At 36.7% G+C, this 26,758-nt stretch overlaps 1 protein-coding gene across 1 annotated transcript; it reads left to right on the forward strand.

Annotated features, from left to right (window-relative positions):
* Positions 1-26,758, forward strand: LOC110459191. The gene is made up of 19 exons (XM_021511334.1): positions 1-309; positions 3,481-3,537; positions 4,016-4,067; positions 5,002-5,162; positions 6,027-6,150; positions 7,067-7,174; positions 8,149-8,261; positions 9,070-9,141; positions 9,842-9,905; positions 10,139-10,180; positions 13,470-13,690; positions 14,783-14,845; positions 16,008-16,110; positions 17,913-18,124; positions 20,624-20,674; positions 21,575-21,677; positions 23,743-23,914; positions 25,294-25,514; positions 26,625-26,758. The coding sequence occupies exons 1-19, from the start codon at positions 172-174 to the stop codon at positions 26,756-26,758; spliced, it is 2,211 nt and encodes a 736-aa protein (XP_021367009.1). The 5' UTR covers positions 1-171.

The raw sequence follows: 26,758 nt of genomic DNA on the forward strand, positions 1-26,758 counted from the left end.
GATATCTTATCACCACCATTGAGGTTAACAGGTTATGGTGGCAGTTGGAAAGCTTATCACCCAAGCTGGTAGCACTTGCAGGTTTCCCAACGGCAACATTACTGCCACCATGAAAGTCCGCATAGGGGTCGTGGAGGAGGGAGTGTGTGCTAATTTCATAATCCAATTATCATGGGAATAGCTGTGTTAGTTTTTGTTTTGACAGTGTGGTACAGAGGAATAGAACTTGGAGAATGTCATAAGTATGACGATTACACCACCAGTGTGTTGTGTTCTACACAGTGTGGAGCCCTGTGTATGGAAAATGAGGTAAGTGCTATTTATATTTTCCATATGACAATGAAAAAAAATAAAAAATATGTATTGTATATTTTCTTTTAAAAATATTACTTGAATTTAGTATCGTGTATAACAATTTTTTGCTTAAATGTAATTTTATTGACATATGCCACAAAAGAGCAATTAAAAAACATAGTTGATTTATTTATTTATGCAAGACATGTTTTTTGTTGGATGCTTTAAAAACTTGTCTGTATTTGCCACGTATGTGTGAAAACGGAAACAGATATTTTTAATCATATTTCGCGCGGTTGACTACAAGGAATGAGCGCGAAATGGTTTTCTCTAATGGTTTGCCCAGTAGGTGGCACACCTGTATTGGCATGACAGGCAAGCGCAGCTGGTGAGCTTGCAAGTCAGTTCAGGGCAACGCACTGGTCAGGACGGACGGTTTAATTTTTCATTTAATTTTCTGATACATACTATGTACATTGATTCTGATAGTAATTGACCAGGACGATGGAAGTTTTTGTGTAAATGTTATGAATTTGATAATTAAATGGCATCACTGGTGCAGGCCGGTGCGTTGTGAACAGCCTATGGGTGTTTGTTGTTGCCACCTGGGGGGTGGGTCATTGGAGAAGTTACTTTCTTCTGTTTCACATCAGTTTTACATTTACAAAAAATATATGTACATATGGCTTTGAAATTGTAGTTTCTTCTTTTTTTGACGGTTTTATGATATGACACTTATTTGTGTTCGGTTGGATTGGTATACATTTTTACTTAGCAGTTATGCAATTCTTTCTTATGGCAAAATACGGAATATGTAAAAAGAAATCCTTTTACATGAAGTTGATGGTCCTTTGATTGTTCAGTGTCCTTGTTAGGTCATTGTTGGGATTGGCATTGTTACACGACAACCTTCATTGACTTAATAGGCTAGCTTGTCCTATCCTGTGTTTACGTTGGTCCTGTAACAGATAAGACTGGTTTAGATCGATCCACCACCTGTTTGTTCCCATCCCAGTATTTAGATATTTATTTCTATCCAGAATCGGGATGTCATACCAGAGACGGTGATATCACCTCCCCCACACCTACTCTGTCAGCTATCAACATTTATAGAAACTAATAAATGGTTTAGTTAAGGTAGCAGTCTAGCAGAGAGCGGTTTCATACTACACCTAAAATCATGGATGATTTTTGAATACTTAGTTTTTGGGATGTTCTTGATTAGATAGTTGTTAAATTGATATCACATTGTGCATTATTTCATATCTTAACAGAGAGATCTAATTGTAATTTAAATGTTTACTGTAATTATTGTCTTATGTGAGAAAACTAACCTCCAGAAAATACGAGGAAAGGTAGCACATATTTGAACATTTTGTTAACAGATATAGAAAACCCAATAAAGTATACATTTGACTACATCACATGGCCATATGAGGAACGGAAATAGGCATTGGGGGATTTCCCTGCGAAATTCAGAAAGTACATGTACTAAATATATCAAGTTTAAATATAACATGTGGTATCATGGAGCGGAGAATTACATATATATTATATATATTGGGACAATGGAGTGTTAGATAGTAAAGACCTTGTCTGTTCATTTAACAATATTTTGCTCCCACATGATAACTTGCTTAAATGAAAGTTAATGCTTTGTTGTCACATTGGATACTTTATGGGACTCATATGTAGCGGATATACTTTATATTTTAAGACTCACTTTTAAATATATGTATTCAAGATGGTCACTGTAGTAAAAAAAAAAAGGGGCCAACTTTGTTGATGTGTAATTTCAGGATTCAAGGAGGCTGCTGTGGCCTCTGATTGGCTAATTTGGGGGGTTATTAGTATGCATGTGGTTAACAGTTTTAGTGGTTTTATAATTTATGTGAGTTCCACCCCTTTTACAAAAGTTAGCCAATATTTGTCTGGGGCATATCTTCTATATTATTTCACCTTGGGTAGCTAGATTAGTAATGCAAGTACATCTTGGGATTGCAAAATGTCAAGTACAAAAAGTAGGTCACTGTGGCCTATATGGTTTGACCTTTGAACTCATCTTTGAAAATGTTACTCTTGGGCATATCTACTTTATGCTATTTCACCTGATTTAACCAGATTTGGTATGCAAGTACATCTTAGATTGCGGAGTGTTAAGTACAGAATATAGGTCAGTGTGACCTAAAGTTTGACCTGTGATTTTAACCTTTGAGAAAGTTTGTCTAAAGCATATTTTTGATACTATTTCACCAGGAGTAATCAGATTTGTTATTCGAGTACATCTTTGGATGGCACTGTGTCAAGTACAAACATTAGGTTATTGTGGCCTAGCTTTGCTTTGATCTTTGACTTTTCCTTTGAAAAAGTTTGTTTGGGGTGTATCTTCTATACTATTTCACTTGATTGACTAGTTTTGGAATACAAATACATCTTAGGATGGCAAAGAGTCGCGTTAAAAAATGTCAGTTACTGTGACCTATAGTTTGACCTTTCACCTTTTCCTCAACCTTTAAAAAATTTGTCTGGCTTCTATACCTTTTCTCACCTGGAGTAACTAGATTTGATTTGCAAGTACATCTTAAGTGAAAAGTACAAAAAGTAGGTCACTGTGACCTATATCCCGAGATCTGGGTTAGACTTTAAATATTTTTTTCTTAGTTGTCCACAGGACTAGTTGAATAGATTATTTGTTAGTCCTATGTTAATGTAACTAGTCCTAAATTTCCTTAAGAAATCATCTCAAACATGAAACATAAAAAGTAATTGACTGTTAGTAAGGGTACTAGAATAACTAACTACTGCCATAAAAAATGGAAATTATTGATAATTATTATGCAATTTATATGTATTTTAAGCAGTTTTTTAAAAGGAATATTCATATGGTATAATCTATCTATCAGATGTTATTGGGATATCCATTTTTTACCAAAGGACCAGTTATTTTAGCTGATTCACTTGTTCATGCTTAAATCTACTAGTGTTAGTGTCAAACCCTGGGGTGGACTATGGATTGCCTTGCAATACTTTGCATTGTTCATTTAAAAATGTTATAAAAGAACTATTCTTGCTGTACTTGGAGAAGGCCAGGGGTATACATCTGCCATTATGGTGACATATTCAGTTACATGTAGAATTACCTTCTGGTATGTATTTGTATAATTAAAACAACTATTTTATTTTCAGTCCTACTGCGATACAACTTGTCATAACCCGTTTGGGTTATGGATGACAAATTGTGATGTAAGTATTATCTAGGTAATAATTTTATATACTTTCCTTTAAAGTGCAAAGTCTGGTCTTTAAAAGTATTGCATATACCCTCAGTGGTGTAGATAACAACTAAAGAAGCACAGCATTTCAGATATCCTTGTAGATCAATATCATCCTCCATGTATGCTAACTTTTGGAGACTATTGAGTATCCATGATATCTTTAGAGAATGACATAATTTTCATTAGATTATATGTAAACTAGTTTATATGCATGTCATTTGTATTATCAAGGGTTTCAACTACTGATAGAATTAATGAGATAAAATGTAGTAGATGCATTGATGGTATCTGAAGACTAAAGTGGAACATGCAGAAAATAATGTTCCTGATCAAGAAAAGCCCTTGTTATACATTGTCACATTTTGATTCATAGCAATCTTCCATATATTCACTGGCATGTTGATGAGAAGCTGATTTTCTTTCATTCCTTTTTTTCTTGTCCACAGGATCCTGGTTGTGCGGGGACATGTGCTGATCATGATCTAAGCAAATTCTTTAGTGAGTTACCCGGTATTATTTTCTTTTTTTAATTTCTCCACTACATGTCCACACATTGCTAAATATGGAATTCAAATGAAAATACTTTTTGTATGTTTTCCACTCCTGTGTTGAATGGTGGGTCAGACTAGAGTGCGGGTTGTCCAGGTAATTATCAGTTCATATTTCCTTTTATTATTGTTTTTATCTAATACCTTGCCATCTGACATCACAATTACCTAGGGTAACAGCTATTTTCACAAGAGAACTGAAGTGTTACATTGAATATATACTGCATGATTAATTAGTGGAGTGTGTCCAGGTGGTCAGGGTGGGCGGGAGCTTGTGTGTCAACATTTACTGTACCACTGTGCATTTACAAACTTCAATTTTAGATGTTTTATAAAGAATCTTGGTTACAAGTTCACTGTAGATACTGAATGCTGTCAGTCAATTTTATGGGAGTTATTGCCCATTGGTCACTGGTTTTAAGCCAAATTTACAGATATTCAGAATAAAAATATCTTGGATGAGTTTGACACTCAATACATTTTGACAGGAAATTGTTTCATCTCTAGGTAGCACATTTTCAATCAGATTGCAACTGAAATTGGAAAGATGTTTGAAACACAAGTATTTGTATTTTTATGGTATTTCAAAACTTGTTACCATTCAAAAGAATGTGTTTACTAATGCACTTCCCTAATTTGTTTGTAAAAAGTTATAAGATGCTCTTGCTCAAACTTAGACTTAAGCTTTGATGTGCACCTCAAAATAATTTATTCATATTGATTTATATAACATTTCTATGAGTTCATTTAAAAATCACATCATTTACCAAAAATACCTAACACATATAACATACCCTGTTGGTTGTATTTTGGTATTGTTGTTATGTCTTTTGTATGTTAATGAGATTGCTGTCTGTGTGAGTAATGTTTTCTTCCTTTTCTAGATCTGATCCTTTTACCGGAAATCCCAGTTCTCAACCAGTGGAAAGTTCATGATAACCAAGTCAAGTTGTCATGGCAACCAAGCAAGTCGCAAAGTCAGGTTTTATATGCAGTTCAGTACAAGAAAATTTACAGCCAGAATTGGACAAATGCAATTTATGAGGTACGCTGGCACATTTTGGGATGTATTAAGTGATACATTTTGGAATGTTTTTAGTGATACATTTTGGAATGTATTTAGTGATACATTTTGGGATGTATTTAGTGGCACATTTTAGGATGTATTTAGTTGCACATTTTGGGATGTATTTAGTGACACCTTTTGGGATGTATTTAGTGGTACATTTTGGGATGTATTTAGTGGCACATTTTGGGATGTATTTAGTGGCACATTTTGGGATGTATTTAGTGTAGGATAAATGAACCATTGGTGTGTCGTAATAGAACAAAATGAAGCAGATTAAGCTGGAGTCAAAACCAGTAACCTGGTAGTTCAGTGGTTAGAGGATCAAAAACTTTGTTGAAGGTGTGAGGAATGTAGCAGAACTGGACTGGTCGGATTATTTTAGACCAAGTAGCTTAATTGGTTTGAGCGACCATTTAGAGTTTTGAGACCCTATCCTAGACTGGTCATTGTCTTTTTTCTATTCTTTTACAATAACAACATAGAATGATATGTTTTTTTGTGAGTAGATTTGAGACATGAACACCCTCATATGATATTTCGTCTTTTCATATTGCAGAGTTATCTGCTCTAGTGAGCAGGTATTGATTGTTACGTCATTAGTTTGTGTGAGAAAATTACGTCATTTTCTCAAAAAGTTATGACGTTACTCTCACAAACAAATGATATAACAATCAATACCTGCTCACAAGAGCAGATAACTCTGCAATATAAAAAGACAGAATAGTACAAGAAGTATCCAGACACCCTCCTATAAAATACAATATGATATTTCAGTGTGTTCTTTAGATCTAGATGCTGTGCTGCATGATATAAGATGATATATATGAATGTATACTTCAGATTCAGACTCTCTCCTGTTCTATTGACATTGATGACGTGTGTGTGGACCATCACTTTCGTGTGATAGCAATCAACAGGCATGGATCGCGTGGGTTTTCAAACTACACATACATATCTGCTTCAGGTGAGAATTTCCTTTCCTAATGAATGTACTGTCTAAAATCGTACAAGGTTGTATCCCAATTCTTAGAAATGGCATATTGTCGGTGTTATGTGCCTGCTCTTTGTGTGGTTGTGCCTCCCTTCTGTTTGTTTGGAGCCTGTAACGGCTACCAGCCCCAGAGATTTTGTAAAGAATTTCCAAAGTGAATATTATCTAATGAGTAAAATATTACAGATGTAGTTTCTTCTTGTTACTGTAACAGGAGAAAGATCGACCCAGTGCAGTTCATTTTTCCTTCACTTGATGCCATTATTAGGTGAAGCACGATACAACAAATATTTTTAGAAATGCCACTTACCTTCCATCAGTGTGTTAAAAGTAGTGGTAGGCCAACAGAACCAGGCTAGAATTAAGTCTTACTTCTGACACTGCTTGCATTTAGAAAATATTGCAACTGATTAAAGCATCAAAAACAATGTATCTTCTTTTTTCCGCTATCTTTTCTTTTAAAAATGCTGGATTTTCTGAAGTCCCTTTGGAAAACTATAAAACACCTCCTCTGGAAAACGATAAAACATCTGTAAGAAAACTTTAGAAAAGAAATTGTGTTCCCATCCTGTTTGCAACATGTAATTTTATAACTTCTGTTACCAGCATAAATTATCATTATGTGCTGTGAAGATGTAGATACATTTGACTATATTGTACACATGCATAGATATGTTTGCAGGTGCACTGTACGTATGTATTCTCACACTTTCACACATACATACTTTATGTCATTTGTAATCATCAAAATTGTTTTTCTTTGAAAACAAAACCCCAACCTCTGCTGTATAATGGTATATAAGGTGTGTGAACTACAAGTGCAGTAAGTATTATGTTGATACCACAATAAATTTGTATGAAACATACCACTGACTTCGCTCTTCCACAGCATTTAATCTTGCTGCTGTTTCCAACGTGACCTTTGTTGGCCGAGGAATATACTACTACCCAGGCACACATGAATTTATGGCAGTCATACAATGGGATCGCCTACCTGGTAAGAGGTTAAGGTCTTATACAGCAGCTTGAAGTCTTACTGAAGGATGACCTTCCTTGTAGGAGGTCAAGGTCTTGTTCAACTTGAAGTCATACTGAAGGATGACTTTCCTTGTAGGAGGTCAAGGTCTTATTCAACTTGAAGTCATACTGAAGGATGACCTTCCTTGTAGGAGGTCAAGGTCTTGTTCAACTTGAAGTCATACTGTAGGATGACTTTCCTTGTAAGTGGTTAAGGTCTTGTAGTCATACTATAAGATGACCTTCATTGCATAAGGTCAATGTCTCTTATCATTTGAAGTCGTACTGTAGGGTGACCTTCATTGTTAGAGGTCAAGGTCATGTATGATTTGTAGTCATACCGTAGGGTTACCTTATTATATATTTAACATCCTACCATGTACGCTAGGTAGCAATATTATTTACTGATCAACAGCCATGTAATGAACAACAGATCATACATGTACCCCAATAATGCAAGCAAGGGAAACACAAGTACAGTTTCAAAATCTACTCTCCTATCTACATCACAACACCTTACATAGGGAATTGTGCATTTTGTTATATATGACATGGTAGAATAGCTATACTTAATATATGTTTATGTGTTCTGCAGTAATATAGGCACATCTGCTGATCACTTCTGAAATATCATCTATGTACCTTATCTGACTGTAATTTCTGTTAAGATGCATAATGTAGGATGGACTAACAGAGTAATTTAATGTAACTAAATATTTGTTTGAGGGTGGGGGAGGATGGGACATGCTGAGTACCATGCTATAACTGAATATGTGGGTTTTTCCTCGGGGAGGGATGGGTTGGGGGAGGTACACCTCAGTAACATGCTGTAACTAAGTATGTGTTTTGGGTGTAAGATGGGACACTTAGAGTTACATGCTTTGTATATGTGTTTGGGAAGGATTGGACACTCAGAATATAGCATGCTGTAACTGACTGTCTGTTTGACTATAGGATGGGACACACCAAGTGACATGGTGGACTACCAATGGAATGAGACACCTTCAATGTTCTGCAGTAAGAAACTCACCAACATCATGCCCATCTTTGAGAGAGGTTCAAATACAGTAAGTACAACATACACCTAACAAGGATGGACTTACACACAGATGGAAATACTTTTCTGATCAGATAGTGAACAGTGAAATGTTATTAACAAAAAAAATATTCAATGATGCATTTGACTTTGCAACTTCACTGGAACAAAGTATTTGTGGGTGAATCTTCTAAAGAATCAAATGGCCTAGGTTCATGATAATTGGCATTAAGCTTGCTAGGTTTAATGAATATCAAGTTCTTTTAAGAGAAATAACCTTGATCCACCTTCAAGGTCACCTAGTTGAAAAGCATTACAAAAATCAAACAACTCCTTTTCAAGAACTGCAGTTTTTTGAAGTACTGAAAACAAAACGTTTTTCCAGCAAAGTTGTAAAGTCAAAATACATAATTAAATCCTTTTCTAGATCAAACGACATTTCACCGTTCTCTATCTGATATCCTGTAGCTATGTGATGTGAAAGGCTATCAAGCTTTTCAATCAAATACTTTGACCCCACATTCCAGGACATGAGCCAGTGATGATAAAACCTTTAAAGTACTACTCATATTGAACCATGTGGCATAAAGGAATGATATTTAGCCTGTAGCTTGCTAAAGTTAAGAGCTTATTAGGTTCATTTGAATAAGTTATGGATATAAGCCGAAAACAGTCTGATAAGTGAGAAAAAGGACAACTCATTATTACCAAAATTTCATGTTTTTACTTCAACAGATGGGAACAGGGGATATTGATGACTATGCCTTCTTGATTGACGTAGTGGTAGATTTTGTCCTGCTACTTTGTATATTACAGTTTAATGCTATCTTATTTTACAGTCCTCTGCCGCTTATCGTAGAGTTTTGATGCACATCCACGCTGATGCCTTTGGCTGTCTTTACCAAGGGCAGGTTTGTCTTTTTGTGATTTATCACCCATATGCACTGGTTCTGCCAAATGCATAAGTTTAGAGTTATATATTGTTCTGGCTCTAGTAAAATAATAGCAGACTCAGTGTGTAGTAAATTGTATATACAATTACATGTTTATTGCTACATGGCTATACTTGGTGCCTTATGATACATTGTCAGAGTATAGGGTCCCTGTGCAATATCCATGATCAGGGCCTAGGTTGACAGTGCCTTACAGTGACAGCGTACAGGGTATATTCATGTGTCATATCCATGATCAGGGCCTAGGTTGAGAGTGCCTTACAGTGACAGCGTACAGGGACTATATTATATTCATGTGTCATATCCATGATCAGGGCCTAGGTTGACAGTGCCTTACAGTGACAGCGTACAGGGACTGTATATACCTACTGTATAGGTCCTAGTACATGTACTGCCGTAATGGGCATTACATGTTTACTAATGATTTGATACTGAAAAATGCTTTCAACATGTTTTAATAAACTAATTATTTGAATGAATGGAAAAAGTTAATTTATGTTTACCAAGGTACATAAACTGAATACAGTACCGTGTTTGTGTATTAAATCTTCAATGTGTATTTAGTTTATTTATTTAGATATGTTCAGGGTTTTATGAGTAAACTTTGGCTGTGATTCATTATGCGATAATAATGATGAACGGATTATTTTTTCTCTAGGTTCGTGCTGTAACCAAATGTGGATTACAAGGACCATGGACAAATTTTACATTGGATCTCAGAGGTACTAGTATTCCAACACCTGTCAACAGACTAAACACTTGGTGTAAACAACTATCGTTTTAGAAGATAATTGCTAATTTTTTTAAAGCATTAGCTTAGGGTTGAACTCTTATTTTGAGTGGAATACTTTGTTATTTTTTTCGAAAGCATTATAACAGTAAAACTGATCAACAAAATTAACCATATGTTCAAGTGTGTACTGTCTTTAGCTTTGTTTTACAATATTTTTTTCAGATTGTCATAATATATTCAACTTTCCGTGTGTAGCTGCAACATGTAAGTTTTCATTGATGACTTGTCACACATTTACTAATACATTGTCAGACTCATTAAACGTACATTGTTTGCGTGACAATGGGACCAGTTGGTGTTGAAATGTTGAAAATAAAGGCTACATGTTTAACACATACATTGTTTGCGTATAAAATAAAGGCTACATGTTTAACACATACTTTGTTTGTGTATAAAATAAATGCTACATGTTTAACACATGCATTGTTTGTGTATAAAATAAAGGCTACATGTTTAACACATACATTGTTTGTGGATAAAATAAAGGCTACATGTTTAACACATACTTTGTTTGTGTATAAAATAAAGGCTACATGTTTTACACATGCATTGTTTGTGTATAAAATAAAGGCTACATGTTTAGCACATACATTGTTTGTGTATAAAATAAAGGCTACATGTTTAACACATACTTTGTTTGTGTATAAAATAAAGGCTACATGTTTAACACATGCATTGTTTGTGTATAAAATAAAGGCTACATGTTTAACACATACAGTGTTGGTGTATAAAATAAAACTTTGATATCACATATTTCCAAACTGATGAACATCACCTTTGTCTGAAAATTTCATGCTTTTAGCAAAATGTCTGGAATAGCCAAAAAAAAAATTATGACCGGCAAGCATCTTGTAAACGACCAGTGATAGATATAGACATCGTTAATAGACAGAAAACGATTCTATTTTTGGATATTTTATGCAAATTATGAAATTATGTTCCTAGTCTGACACTCTACCACTGAGCTAAAGGGGAATTCTCTCTAGCTCGAAGCTAGAAGGCGACCTTAATCCTATGTGCAATTAAAACCTGCCACACAGGCCCCAATCCAAACAGTACTTTTATTTTAACGTTGTATTATATAAAACCGCTTGTAAAATTTCTAAAAATCTATAGAATTGCCTACATATTGAACTGATTAGGACCCGTTTCCTTGGTTTTGATCTTATTATGTTTCAGAACTAAATGAAAGAAAAATAAAATTCTTTTATTAGAAAGATACATTAAATTTAAATAAATATATCAAACTGTAAACTAAAACAAAATGTGCAATGCTTATTGATCCCATAACTTGGGGAGAAAAATCAGTCATATTAAAGGGTCATCACAGTGAAGTGTATATTTATTTTGTCTTTTTTTTTCAAATACTACATAAGCATATCAAGTAAGTCTCCGTATGGAAAATAATGATCGGATTTGGCTGATATATATTCTTAAAAATGAATAATTTTAAGATAATAATCATTGCGATTTCTACCTGTCTGACCAACGTTTTGTTCAGGGATATCCCTCTTCTAGCGCATGCGCATAGCACACCATTTCTTTGTAAACAAAATGACTGTCCGTGTGAAGTAAGCGAAAGAAAATCGTTGTACAGCGTCAGCTACAAAGCGGAAAATTGCCAAATGGTCAAAAGATAGCGCAAAGAGTATGTTACGGAATCATTATTTTGTTATGTTAATGGGCATGTATCGGTGAGAGTTTACTTTGTATTTCTATATACAGTAGTTTATGTGAAAGTAAGGGATAAGTTACTGGTTAGTTTGTTTTTTTGATATGAGGCCCTCCAACTGTTGTGTTGGCCACGGCGTATTCTGTTCTCTCCTCTGTCGGTACTCGGGGTCAAATGAAATACGTGCGCTATTAGATTACATAATTTATAATATTCAGTAAAATGGTATGATTTAATTATATTGCTGAACTAAACGTTGTTTTTTTTGTATCTACATGCAAGATTTAAATTAATACTAATATTAATACCCAGCCTCCTCTGCCTTGAAGAGCTATATTTTTTTTAAGGAATGTATGTGTTGTATGCACTACCACTTATGTTACCTCGCTATCCCCTTATTCATAGTCCATTCTAATCGTCCAGTTTGACCACTTGAATTGTTTGGGAAAGCCCTGTTAAAAATAGCGCTAATAACGTCACCTAACGGTTTTGAAACGAGGCAGGAAACATATTTCCAGAAGTTTTTTTCAAAGTAAATTTGTTACGAGATGAAATAACATCTTGTGTGAGACTACTCCAGATATCAATTATTCCTTTAGTAAAGTAATGGTTTTTAGTTTTGCACCTCACTAAATTTGGATCGCTTTGACGCTTGAATCGCAAGGAAAGTGAATCATTTTGATGATGCAGCTGTAAACCAAGAGAGAGGTCTATTCAAACGAATTGATTCATTTAAAAGCAGACCAAAACAATACGGAATTGGGATTTTTTTTTGAGGAGCGGTAAAAAAAGTTTTTTTTTTTCGAGACTTCAGTTTTTAAGAGTGGTAATTCCCGAAGAACTATTTTTCAAATTGGTGGGGCCTTAATCATGAAATTTTAAGTCACCTGAGCTGAAGAGTTTGTCTCGGCTATTGCCATCCATCTTCATTAATTGTCATGTACTGTCTGTAAAAATGTCACATTTTTAACTTAGAGTCACTATATTTCACCTATAGGTTACTTGGGGTGGATCGCTACCAAGTTTGTTCAAATTAATGATCTTGAACCACTTCAAGATCACAAAGTATGAAATAAGGTAATAATTCAATTGACTTCTTCTAAAGATCCCTTATGCCTAGAGTAACAATGTTTGGGCTGTACGTAACTTGCTAGTGTTTGTAAGATTAACCAAATTATTTTGACCCGAGTGTCTTAATAACCATAATGCAAAGAGTAATGCTATTCATCCTATAGTTCTTTTGGATAAAGGACTATCAAACTTGTTCGAATAAAGGAACTAGACCAATGTGTCATCCAGTTTATCTAGTCATTTATGCCTTGTTTACTATTAAAGATATGGAAATAAGCAAAACATCTTAACAGTATTTAATCTGAAATTACACATAAATTAGGGCATATGATATTGTTGTGGAACTGGACTGGGTTTGGATTAATCAACTGAGGCGACCAATCGTAAATTGTTTCATGGACTGGATGAATGCTTGGCGAGGGGATACCCGAACCTTGGCTGTAAATAGTGATTTACAGTAAAGATAAAGATTTAGATTAGGGAGGGAGGAATTTAGTGGAACTGGACTGGGTTGATCTTCGCTGACTAGGTTCTCAGTTGGTAGAGTATTTGTCTAGAGTTCAGAGGTTCCGGGTTCAAATCCTGGTCTCGCCATGCTTTTTCCGCTCCTAGTACAATATCATTAAAAACATGTAATATTATCCGATTATGATAACCCGGTAATATGGGGTTTTATCTGCAACACATCTTTCTAGAAACAAAAACGAAATCTAGATACACTGTTTTATACATTGGCATTGTGTTTGACAGTTTCTTCCCCTGGTAACGTGGAGAATGTGTCGTTGTGTGTGGAGTATGGGGGGGTGAACTCCTCCATGCTGATTCGCCTCCAGTGGGATGCTCCTACATATCTTGGCAGTATGGGAGTAATAGAAAGCTACATTATCAGGTGGGGCCCAGTTGTACTTCAGAACTTTCCCGAGCCTCCAATCTTCACCGACCAGGTCCCTAGGAGTGTCAGCGTTAAAGCTGTAAGTCTTCACTTGTACCATTGTTATATCTGGTTATATAAATATGTATGATGAAAGGTGCAATACCATTAAGCACCAGTGAGTAATGATGTTTCATCTGTCTGAGTGGTCCTCATACCATGTACGGTCAAACCTGTCTTACTAACCACCTGGCTATAATGAATATAGGAATACCCTGTCTACTCAGACCATTTATAAGAGGTTTCACAGCACTTTAATTATACAGACAACAGATTGCTTTTATAGATGAAACTGTGTTTATTATTGACAAGGATTTTCAGAGAACACGGTAAGTGTACCAGTTCATGAATAGACATAAATGGGTTTTTAAATGTTGGCACCATATTTCATATCCGCAGATAAATATTGTCAGGCGCCTTCTGATTGGCCAGTTTGACAACGAATTAAAAAAATTCTCGATGGGAAATAAGACAGATACCCACAGACTCAGATGGAAGTTAGGAAAATCTGATCATCAGTTGTATCATAAATAATTGCTTAATTTCTGGAAATTTGTCAACACTAGAATATATAATATGCTAAAGTTGCTTTAGTAGGTCTAATGTGCTTATTTTGCTTTTGTTATTTGTTATATTGAATTAATATGCTTCATATTGGGTCTGCATTAAGGATCCATGTACCACTGCCAAAAATTGTTACGATGCACCGGAAGCTTATTTCCTGGCTTGACCTTAGCTTAACTTTGTTTAGAAGAAATCCATACCTTACAGAACTTTTATGAAACACAATAAAGGACAAAAATTAAACAAACAAAAAAGAATGTAAACAGTGTTCTGAGTTAATAATGCAAAGAGCCTGCCAGACCAGGAATCAAACCCTGGACCTCCTATAATTTGATGTTTTTACTGTTTCTCTAATCTATCAATCTGTCAACGCTAATACCCTGACCCAGCCGTACCATAGGTATATCCAAACTAAAATTAAGGGGAGATAACCATACAAAAAACAAGGGTGGAATTATCTAGTGATTTGCCTGCAGTTGGACAGGGATCCTTAATTAAAATTTCACTTGGTATCTCAAAGTTAAAACTATCACCTATAGAAAATGAACATGTTCTGTAAATCCTCTAGGACATTCGTGAGGTGGATGTACCTGTCGGCTATGATGATATGTCTGCACTGTATGGATTCCAGGTAAGACCTGTTATCTTATGTCAATCTCTGGTAAAGCATGTTCATAGACAAATCGAGGGTTCATTGCCAGAAGGTGCTATCTGGATTTTTTCACTTTTCGAGATAATTGAGATTTAAGGTTTTGAATATCTATATTTCAATCATGCTTTACATGAGGGATTTATTATTTGGTAATATTAATGGCCTATATAAGTACTTTTTACTGTACAGTACTTTAGGCCATATCTGTCTTTAAAAGTGCCATATTTGGTCAGAATGCTCGATAGCTCCTTTTGGCCGGCAGAATTTACCTCAATAATAACGAGCAAAAAGGTANGGCATCCATCAAGAATGATTGATTTGTATGATATCAGTGATATTGCATGAACATTGTCAAAATCTGCTGTGCATTCCCATATTTTCTGAAATCAGGAAAATCTAGTAGTACATTGTATTGTCAATAACAACAGAAGTGTAATTAAAAAAATTAAAAAAATTCACAGAATGCATTTTTAGATCACAAAGTTCAAGTGACCTATTCTGATCGCTTTCTGTCCGTCGTCGTCCGTCGTGTGTACACTTTTTACATTTTCGACTTCTTCTCGAGAACCAGTGGATGGAATATTTGGTAGATGAGGCTACAAACTTGTAAAATTGGGATTCCTACCCCAACCACTGGGCCCAGGGCGGGGCCCCAAAGGGAAAATTAACCAATTTTTCAAAAATCTTCTCCAGACTCCGAGGTACTGCAGTCAATTGCATGGATGGAAAGATTATTGAGGGCTATATTTAAATTGTAAATTTCAAGACCCCCGGGCCATCTGTTCTCCCTTGGGGAGGGGGTAACATTTACTATAGTTTATATAGAAAAATTACACTTTTGGGTATATTTTATCCATTTCAGCAGAAAATTATTCCTACCCCATCCCAACGGGCTAGGGCTTAGGCCCCAAATAAGACTTTACCAATATTTTTAATATTCTTATCCTTTGATGACATGACAAGTATTGTATTTCACTTAGTTTACATTTACATGTTGATTTCAACATCACATCTCAACAATGAAATTGAGCCACCAGTACCTTTCATATAACTCAGGTGATCACTTAGGCCCTTGGGCCTCTTGTTTAACTTTAGAATAACTCTTGCTGACATATTTTACCATTGCAATACTTTGTTGTAGGTCGTGCCCATCGCACCCCAGCAGCGTATCAGGGACAATGGATGGGGATTGTTTCAGGTCTATACAGTACAAATCAGCTCCGACAGTAACATCTCACCCTCAGGTATATTACACTACTGCTATAACCAGTATATATATATATCTCCCACCCTCCGGTATATTACTCTACTGCTATTACCAGTATATATATATCTCCCACCCTCAGGTATATTACACTACTGCTATTAACAGTGTATATATATATATATATATATCCCACCCTCAGATACTCCTAGCTACTCTCAGTATATACCTCCCACCCTCAAGTACTGCTGGCTAGTCTCAGTATATACCTCCCACCCTCAGGTACTGTTGGCTACTCAGTTGATACATCTCACCCTCAGGTATCATTCTACTGCTATTACCAGTATATATATATATATATATCCCACCCTCAGATACTCATAGCTACTCTCAGTATATACCTCCCACCCTCAAGTATTGCTGGCTGCTCTCAGTATATACCTCTCACCCTCAGGTACCACTCTGCTGCTGGCTACTCTCAGTATATACCTCTCACCCTCAGGTACCACTCTACTGCTGGTTATTCTCAGTATATATCTCCCACCCATATGAACAGCTGGCTACTCTCAATATATACCTCTCACCCTCAGGTACCACTCTGCTGCTGGCTACTCTCATTATTTACCTCTCACCCTCAGGTACCACTCTACTGCCTTGCTACTCTCAGTATATATCTCCCACCCACATGAACTGCTGGCTACTCTCAGTATATACCTCTAACTCTCATGTACCACTCTGCTGCTGGCTTCTCTCATTATATACCTCTCACCCTCAGGTACCACTCTACTGCCTTGCTACTCTCAGTATATACCTCTCCCCCTCAGGTACCACTCTACTGCCTTGCTAGTCTCAGTATATACCTCTAACCCTCATGTACCTCTCTGCTGCTGGCTTCTCTCATTATATTCCTCTCACCCTCAGGTAACACTCTGCTGCTGGCTACTCTCATTATTTACCTCTCCCCCTCAGGTACCCCTCTACTGTCTTGCTACTCTCAGTATATTCCTCTAACCCTCATGTTCCACTCTGCTGCTGGCTTCTCTCATTATTTACCTCTCACCCGCAGTTACCACTCTACTGCCTTGCTACTCTCAGTATATACCTCTCACCCACAAATACTGCTGGCTACTCTCAGTATATACATTTCACCTTCATGTACCACTTGTTGCTGGCTACTCTCAGTATATATCTCCAATCCCCAGGTATCACTCTGCTGCTGGCTGCTCTCAGTATATACTCCCACCCTCAGGTACCACTCTACTGCCTTGCTACTCTCAGTATATACCTATCACCTTCATGTACCACTTGTTGCTGGCTACTCCCAGAATATATCTCCAATCCCCAGGGATCACTCTGCTGCTGGGTGCTCTCAGTATATACCTCCCACCCTCAGGTACCACTCTACTGCCTTGATACTCTCAGTATATATCTCCCACCCACAAGTACTGCTGGCTACTCTCAGTATATATCTCCAACCATTACATGAAGGTACTGCTGCCTTCTCTCAATATATCTGTCTCCCTCAGGTATCACTCTGCTGATAGCTTCTTTCAGTATTTACCTCTCAGCCTCAGGTACCACTCTGCTGATTGCTTCTCTTAGTATATGCCTATTTTAAAGATGAGCACACAAAATACTCAGTGCCAAATGTCCTTGTATGATAGTTTTCATCCATCATTTACTTTTCTTAGGCTTAGTGTAATATGATTAGGCCAGATCTTTAGATTCTTGTTGTAAAATGCTATCGAGTTTTTTCAAACAAATGGTTTTGACTCTTTCTCAAGCTTACATTGTTTAAATGGACTCTCAGACGGTTTTAACTGTGTGTTGTATTCTGTACAGGGACAGTCCTCTTGGATGAAGCAGGGGTCAGAGTGGTTCAGATCCCCAATGCCCTCAGTGTAGACATGATGTGGCAGCCGCGCACCATGCTGCAGTCGCCATCATCGAGTAGCGCTTGTAGGGAACACTACTCAATACAGCTGGGGCGTATCATACGGGACGAGGAGTCACGCGCACACCTCACTGATACAACCGTCCAGTATGTAGAGGGGGTAAGTACACTCACATCTTACTCAAAGGGACTTTATTGTATACCCATCTATTTGTTAACTATAGTGTACAACTTAGGTCTATTTGTTTTTTTGATAAATATACATTAATATGTATCATAATTAGACAGTGTGAAACATATCAACTTTTAGACGGTGCGTCACAAACTAAGTTTTAGAAGTGTGTGACGTACTATCTTTTAGATGGTGTGTGACGTACTAAATTTTAGATGGTGTGTAGCATACCTTTAAGACTGTCTTTTGAAGGTCTCTTTAGAGGTCACAGATTGAAGATCAATTGACTTTTCTCAATTTTACCGATGATTATATTTAAAATGTTAAGAAACATTTGCATTGACTTTCAGAGTAAGACAAGAAAAAAATGGCGGGAACTTGGACATATGTAGAGCCCATGGTCAGTGTGTCACAACAGTTGTTTGTGGAGGCAAATTTTATCTAAAGTTAAATACACAGTCTTTATTTCCCTGTACACTCTTGGTAATGGGTATTTTGGAAATAAATGTTTTGTTTGACTCTAATTAGCCGTTTTGTTCTGGCTTTCTAGTTTCACTTACAAGCTGCCTGTTGTGACACACTGATGCAGGACTTGGGGAGTGGGGGTAGTGTTATATAATCTTGGTGAAATGTTTATTTGATGAGTAGAAATGTGCTATATTACTGGCAGCTTGTAAAGTGTTACACCATATTTACATTATTATTAAAGGATTTGACACAATTATGTACATTACTGTGTACACAATATCCTAAAAAAGGACCTTGTATTACTGAACACAACATCCTCAACAAAGACCATGTATTACTGAACACACAACATCCTCAACAAAGACCATGTATTACTGAACACAACATCCTCAACAAAGACCTTGTATTACTGAACACACAACTTCCTCAACAAAGACCATGTATTACTGAACACACAACATCCTCAACAAAGGCCATGTATTACTGAACACACAACATCCTCAAAAAAGACCATGTATTACAGAACACAACATCCTCAACAAAGACCATGTTTTACTGAACACACAACATCCTCAACAAAGGCCATGTATTACTGAACACACAACATCCTCAAAAAAGACCATGTATTACTGAACACAACATCCTCAACAAAGCCCATGTATTACTGAACACACAACATCCTCAAAAAAGACAATGTATTACTGAATACAACATCCTCAACAAAGACCATGTATTACTGTACCCAACATCCTCAACAAAGACCATGTATTACTGAACACACAACATCCTCAAAAAAGACAATGTATTACTGAACACAACATCCTCAACAAAGACCATGTATTACTGAACACACAACATCCTCAACAAAGACCATGTATTACTGAACACACAGCATCCTCAACAAATACCATTTTTGTCTCGCCTCAACGAAGTAGCTGTGTTGCTTTTCCGACAACAGCGTCAACATTAAGTTTTTGCGTTTAAGTTAGTTTCTCTGAAACTATAAGTGATAGACCTACCAAAACAAGACCATAGTTGCATCTTAGGTAGTATATTTGCATGCATAAAAGGCTGGATGCCGCCTACATTTCATGGTCCATTGACTTTGTCAGCATCTCCATCAACATTAAGTTTTTTGCGTTGAAGTTAGTTTCTCTGATAAGTGCATTGATGGTCAAAGCGGGGCACAGGCGAGACATATCAATCCAAATGGCTTGTTTATATAACTGAACACACGTCATCCTCAACAATTACCGTGTGTTAATGAATAGAAAACATCTTCTACAATTAATCTGTATTGCTGTAAACACAACATCCTCAACAATGACTGTTTAAATGAACTGAAAACATCCTCAACAATGACCAATTAAGGTAAATGCTTAGTGAAAGTCCTACATCTCACTAAACACAATGTTGTTCCTGGGGCCATGCTCCTCAACTTACTTCCATCATGACTTTTCAGAGGAAGAAGAATTAGTTTAGGGGGGAAAAAACATTTTAACTGTGAAAAATAAAAAATGAAACATTTCCTTACCTAATAACAATGGAACAACCAAATTACTATTGTTTTGCTTAATCAGGCACATTAATTCTACAGGTGCTTTAATCTATTGGTACCTCTCCCTAGAAAAATCTTGGACTTGAGCAAGGCTACTACCAGTACAACTAGCTGTAGCCTTGTTTATATCATGTGTTTTGCATAGATATTGGGTGAACAAATAATTAAAGCATGTATCTCATATTTCCCAATGTGGATTGAAAGCTAATGAAAAATAAGTTATCATGACAGTTAGGTGAATCAAAGTACGAGTTCCTCAATAAATACAGTTCATGAGGATAGATCTGGAAAAGGCTTCAGTGTAAGCAGCAGTCCTTTTGAATAGAACAAAAGGTTAGATTCAATGAGCATTACTCTGACACAAGAATGTGTGCACAGAAGACCAATAGTCTTTTTTTCTTAGCGATTGAAGAAGTTGAACAAATACATTCTATTGGATGCAATGGTTATATCATTCTCAGCATGACCTGGTGTTAGACCTCCAGTATGTGGGAGCAGAGTACGGATTTAGGGTAAGGTCTTTACATCTCTTATTATGAAAAAAATCATTTACTGTTCTAGTTCAATACCATAACAGCTTCTGCTGTTTGCTGTTTTATCCACATTACCTTATTTGTCATCTCGTGCATAATCATAGCCTCTTTGTCAACTTAATATGTATATTCATAGCTCCTTCGTCACCTTATGTATATTCATAGCCCCTTTGCCACCTTTAGAATACTCAACAGTGGAAACATTTTGCTGTGTAGAAATCCTCACATTTTAACATTGAGCAAAATAGCACGAAAATATCCACAAATATTTGTGTATGAATGTAAAGAATAGATAGATTTCAGAACCATGCATTGTCAAGGCAAACATTTCCTCACTGCGATCAGTTTAAAAAAGTCACAACATGAACATTTTCACAGAAGTGAAGTGTAAATTGTTTATCAGAAGACCTTTCATGAAAGATCATTGGTTATGATAAGAATATTCAATTTTGGTAAATTTATTTGAAATATGTGTAAACAATGACATGAAATGTCTTGGTATCCATCTTACATGTGATTAAAATACTTTTTACAACAAAGGGGTCCTTGCTTCTCAACCAAGTGGTTTCTTTCCCAGATTGTATGGGTTTTGCGATGTAAACAGGGCTCTAGCTGACTCAGGTCCACTTGAGACTTTAAACAGTTTTTATATATACATTGTACTTAACAATTTTAGTTTTAATTAACTTAACAGTAATCTGTTAATCTGCTTTGTAACTATTGTAACTATAGCATTTTAGTTGTGTGTTAACAACAAAAAGCAAAATGCAATTATAACGAAATAACTTTTCAAATAAGAATCACAGTATAGCTACAATTAAAGACATTTTTTATGTCTTTTTGTATATGAAGTATAGATACTAAGATGGCTTTTTTTAGATACGAAGTGTTGATGTGAATGAAACTGTGTCTGATGAAGTCTGGAATAAAACTGCCCTTCACATTTTTACGTTGGTGGGAGACCACTCCAGTACAGATACAGGTAGGTGGATTATATGTACTATATAATGTATATATAATTTCTAACATTTAGTAGCATGTCAATTTGTTAGCTTACCTAAATTTATTTCCTGTTTATAAGAACGCATCAAGGAAATGCACATTTTTAAAGAAACTGTGCTTTATGTATTTAAGCCTTTAACAAAATTATCTTATTCACAGTACGAGATCTGCATGAGGATATCATTGATGGAAATAGTAATAGTATTCTATAAATAAACTCCTATATGACCATTACCCTACCTGATTGGCATTGATAATCAAATCTCAACTGCATAGAAAGAATAAGTAACATTTACTAATGATAGATATTTTTAGCTCACCTGGCCCGAAGGGCCAAGTGAGCTTATGGCATGGTGCGTCGTCCGGCTTCCATCTTTCGGCGTCCGGCTTCCGGCATCAATATTTTAATTTAAACAACTTCTTCTCAATAACCAAAAGGACCAGGGTACTGATATTGGGCCTGTAGCATGCTGGGATGAAGGGCTACCAAGTTTGTTCAAATGAATGACCTTGACCCACTTTCAAGGTCACAGGGGTCAAATGTCTTAAAATCTTCAAACAACTTCTTCTCAATAACCGCAAGGTTCAGGGTACTGATATTGGGCCTGTAGCATGCTGGGATGAAGGGCTACCAAGTTTGTTCAAATGAATGACCTTTACCCACTTTCAAGGTTACAGGGGTCAAATGTCATAAAATCTTCAAACAATTTCTTCTCACTAACCGAAAAGCCCAGGGAACTGAAATTATACCTTTAGCATGCTGGGATGAAGGACTACAAAGTTTGTCCAAATGAAAAACCTTGACCAATTTTCAAGGTCACAGGGATCAAATATGTTTAAATCTTCGAATGACTTCTATTCAATAACCAAAAGGCCCAGGGTATTGATATAAGGCATGTAGCATGCTGGGATGAAGGGCTACCAAGTTTGTTCAAATTAATGACCTTGACCCACTTTCAAGGTGACAGGGGTCAAATGTCTTAAAATCTTCAAACAATTTCTTCTCACTAACCGAAAAGCCCAGGGTACTGAAATTAAACCTTTAGCATGCTGGGATGAAGGACTATAATGTTTTTCCAAATGAATGACCTTGACCCATTTTCAAGGTCACAGGGATCAAATATGTTTAAATCTTCATACGACTTCTTCTCAATAACCAAAAGGCCCAGGGTACTGATATTGGACCTGTAGCATGCTGGGATGAAGGGCTACCAAGTTTGTTCAAATGAATGACCTTGACCAACTTTCAAGGTGACAGAGGTCAAATGTCATAAAATTTTCAAAAAACTTCTTTTCAATAACCAAAAGGACCAGGGTACTGAAATTGGGCCTGCAGCATGCTTAGATGAAGGGCTACCATGTTTGTTCAAATGAATGACCTTGACCTACTTTCAACCTAATGACCTTGTTCGACAGGTCACAGGTGTCATATGGTTAAATCTTTTAATAGGTTTTTATGAATCAAACACTGATATTATACCTGTAGCTGTATTTTAGTCCACTTTTAAAATTACAAGTGTGAGATTAATACATCTGTACCAGGTGAGCGATGCAGGCCGATTGGGCCTCTTGTTTGTTTAAAGGATGTATGTTACCTTATTGTGACTGTTATCTCCTTTCCTAGAGAATTCCTTACAAAGAAAACTAAAAAATATTATAATGTATGCCGATGGGAAATATATCAACTAATTACAAAGCCACCAATGCAGATCATACAAGAAACGAGTAAGCGAATACACCTGTCGAGCCATCTCAGTGGCAGTGATACAGGTAAAAATGTTACATGTGTAATGCATGTGTTTTACTTTCACTTAGTCTAGTTTGCTTAGTGTTTTGTTGTCATATATCCCATGGAAATACAGGTGATCATTATCTATTTATCTATTCTTCAGTAGATACCAAGTCCGTTACTTGTCAGAGTAACGGTACATGAAATAATGTCATTCTATCCTGTCCAGGTAAGGATACTTCATTGAGATGATACTTTACAGAATACATGAATGTAGCTGACAAACACATCCATTTTTCACTCTTTATGTCTCCAGGGAGTAGTGACATGATCACCTTGTTGATCGTTGCCCTAGCTATTGTGATGGTCTCTGTGGTTTTGGCTGGTGCAGTTTGGATAAGGAAGAAACTTCGCAGACGTAAACTACTTCCACATTTACATGGGCAACTAGGGGTTGATGCAAATAACTACCAGTTATTCCACACCCAGTAAGTGGTCAAGTCCCAACTGACCCCTCTTGTTGCTGATAATGCACAGCCACTGAACCAACTACGACAGTCAATCTGTAATGAATATTTTGCAATGGTTGTCTCCCCTTACCAAGGTCCTGTCTGTCTCTGTGCTCATGATGTGTACAATATTTATAGAGGTTGTCTTCCTTACCTCGGTCCCTCTATCGCTGTGACCAGATTCTAACAAGTCCCAACATGGGATTTGCTTGCTCTGGCCCATTCTGTCTGTGTGCTTAGCATCATATATGTGATGTATGTTTTGTGATTCCCTTGCCCTCAGAGTTCAGTCTGTCTTTCAGGCATCATACCAGGACATAGTACTATGGGTGCAATTACCATACATAAAATTGCTGGGCATGAAAAATGTAATATAGCTATGCTACAAGGATTGGCCTTGGGGTCTGGCATATTCCCTTGATCTCATTTTGAGAATAGTTTGCCATGATTGCTTAGGTATCCAGGTGAGCGATACAGGCACTCTGGGCCTCTTGTTTAACTTTCGAGTTTATAAAAAAATGAGCATCCATAGGATTGATCTTACACCTCATGAAACTGTTCTCGTGCTCAATCCTGGATTCATTGCTCAAACCAACTTTCTTGTAACTCGCTTAAATCATGTCAAACAATCAAAGTCAACCATAAACACTGAAAACTGTATTTGGGTTAAACGTTTAAGTCTCTTCATTCGCCCCTGAGATTGGTGGAAAAATGTTAAGGAAAGATATAAATATTTACATATATATTTTGCAGACAATTCATTATTTAAAAAAATCTTTTTAAAGTTACCTGTTGCATTAAAATAATTCATCTGTGATCAATCATTTTAAGGTGCATGAAGATTTCCTCAATTTTGGTTAACAAAGATTATTTTTGAATATTCACTTCAGGGATAATCCAAGGTGCAAGGTGTAACATGTTTTCACTCCTGGAAAAGGCATTTGGTTATATAGAAATCCTGTTAATTTGGTCTAAGTATACCATCGATACCCTTGTATGTCACCACCTCAATAATACTGATAAGTGTGAAATATCTTTGGTGATGTTTGTCTCACCCTGTCCTTGTCTACCCTGTGTCTGTGCTCAGTACCTGAGAAAAATGAGGAATATATTTTTATGATTGTCTCCCTTTGCTCTGGTTCATATTGTCTTCCATACTTGGTACCATTCAAGTAGTGTAATGTTTATTTTGTAATATTTGTCTGCGTTTGCCTAGGTTTAGTCCGTTTCTGTGATCAGGGCCTGACAAGTGTGAGGTATATTTTGATAAATTGTCTCCCCCTACCCTTGTGCGGTCTCTCTTTGTGTAACCAATACCCCACAGAAGTATATTGACATGTTTCTCTTCCATTGCACAGATCTAGTATGTCTTCAATGATCACCCCAGCAGTGGTACCTGACATGTGGGAACTTCCTCACAGTGGGATCAAGGTTGGTCCCATTCTAGGTCAAGGGGCATTTGGATTGGTCACCAAAGGACGCATCAGTGGACATCTACTGACCAATAGGAATATTCCTCTTCCCCAAGAAGTTCAAAGGGAAGGCACTGAAATATCTGTGGCCATCAAAATGCTCAAAGGTAAAACTGTCTCCTACTACTATAGGTTTATGTTAATTAATGTACAACATATTTGGAGGTGAGCTGGATATATAACGAAGTTTGTTGTCAATGGTGATGGAATGTCTGACATAGCAGTTTAGGTTATTAAGTCTAAGGTCAAGGTCACTGTACACCAACATCTTACACTGCCTACTGTAGTCTTCTTGAGATGAATTGTAAAACATCAAGATCACTGTTTCTGTGAACAAGGTTTCTAACCATAATAAGGTGATGCATGAATGACTTGTGGTCTAAAAGACTATAAATATGTAGTGTGAATGGGCCAAGTTACTGCCCGTGACCAGGTAGCTAACCTGTTTGAGCATCCCACAAGAGGTCTTGGGTTCAAATTATGATCGGGTCTGTTGCATTTTCCTTCTGTTACAATAATGCCAGTAACCAACCCTTGTTTTAAGTTATGAGTGTGCACTTGACATGGGGATATCCAAATCTGTGTTATAGATACTGTTGTCTTAAGGGGCAAAGACTTACACAAAGGATAGAAGTGCTTAGTGGGACTGACCGGGTGGTGGCTGGTGACCAGGTAGCTAGCATCTAAAGATCGTAGGTGGTCTGGCTCCATTGCATTACCTCTCTCCTGTTACAAATAAAACTTGAGGTTTCTCTTGTGAAACCAATTTCTATTATAAATACTTACCACAGTCATTATAATGCATATGTCTTACTTGGCTCTTTACATACGTAAATAAAGAATTTTTCCCCCCATGGGGAAACCCTGGGAAACCCACCAATCAGACGGTAGTATTCACGCACGTGATAAGACACGAAGCCATGCTTCCCACTTCATAATTCCAAAGCCCAAAAAAGTGAGAGCCAAGGAGACAAGGGGAGGCTGGGAGGGAACTCACCTAATGACTGTGGTAAGTATTTATAATAGAAATTGGTTTCACAAGAGAAACCTCAATTCTATTTCAAAATACGTTACCACAGTCATTATAATGCGAATTCGACTTACCGCAGTGGTGTCTCCGTGGAGCGATGAAGGGTTCCAACAATAGGACCCATACCCCCGGAGGAAAAATTCAAAATACCCTTTCCTTTTGTGACACAAAGCCTGATTACGACCAGCGTTCCGGATCACGCGGAGAAGACATAATGAGGCTTATGCAAAAGAAGAGGGAGGACAGACAACGGACTGGGCAGCCACAAGAGGGCCCAAAGAATACAATCCGTCAGACTGTCCCGACAAAGATCGGAGATAG

This window comes from Mizuhopecten yessoensis, unplaced genomic scaffold (assembly GCF_002113885.1).
Source record: "Mizuhopecten yessoensis strain PY_sf001 unplaced genomic scaffold, ASM211388v2 scaffold9985, whole genome shotgun sequence".
Classification (NCBI taxonomy): domain Eukaryota; kingdom Metazoa; phylum Mollusca; class Bivalvia; order Pectinida; family Pectinidae; genus Mizuhopecten; species Mizuhopecten yessoensis.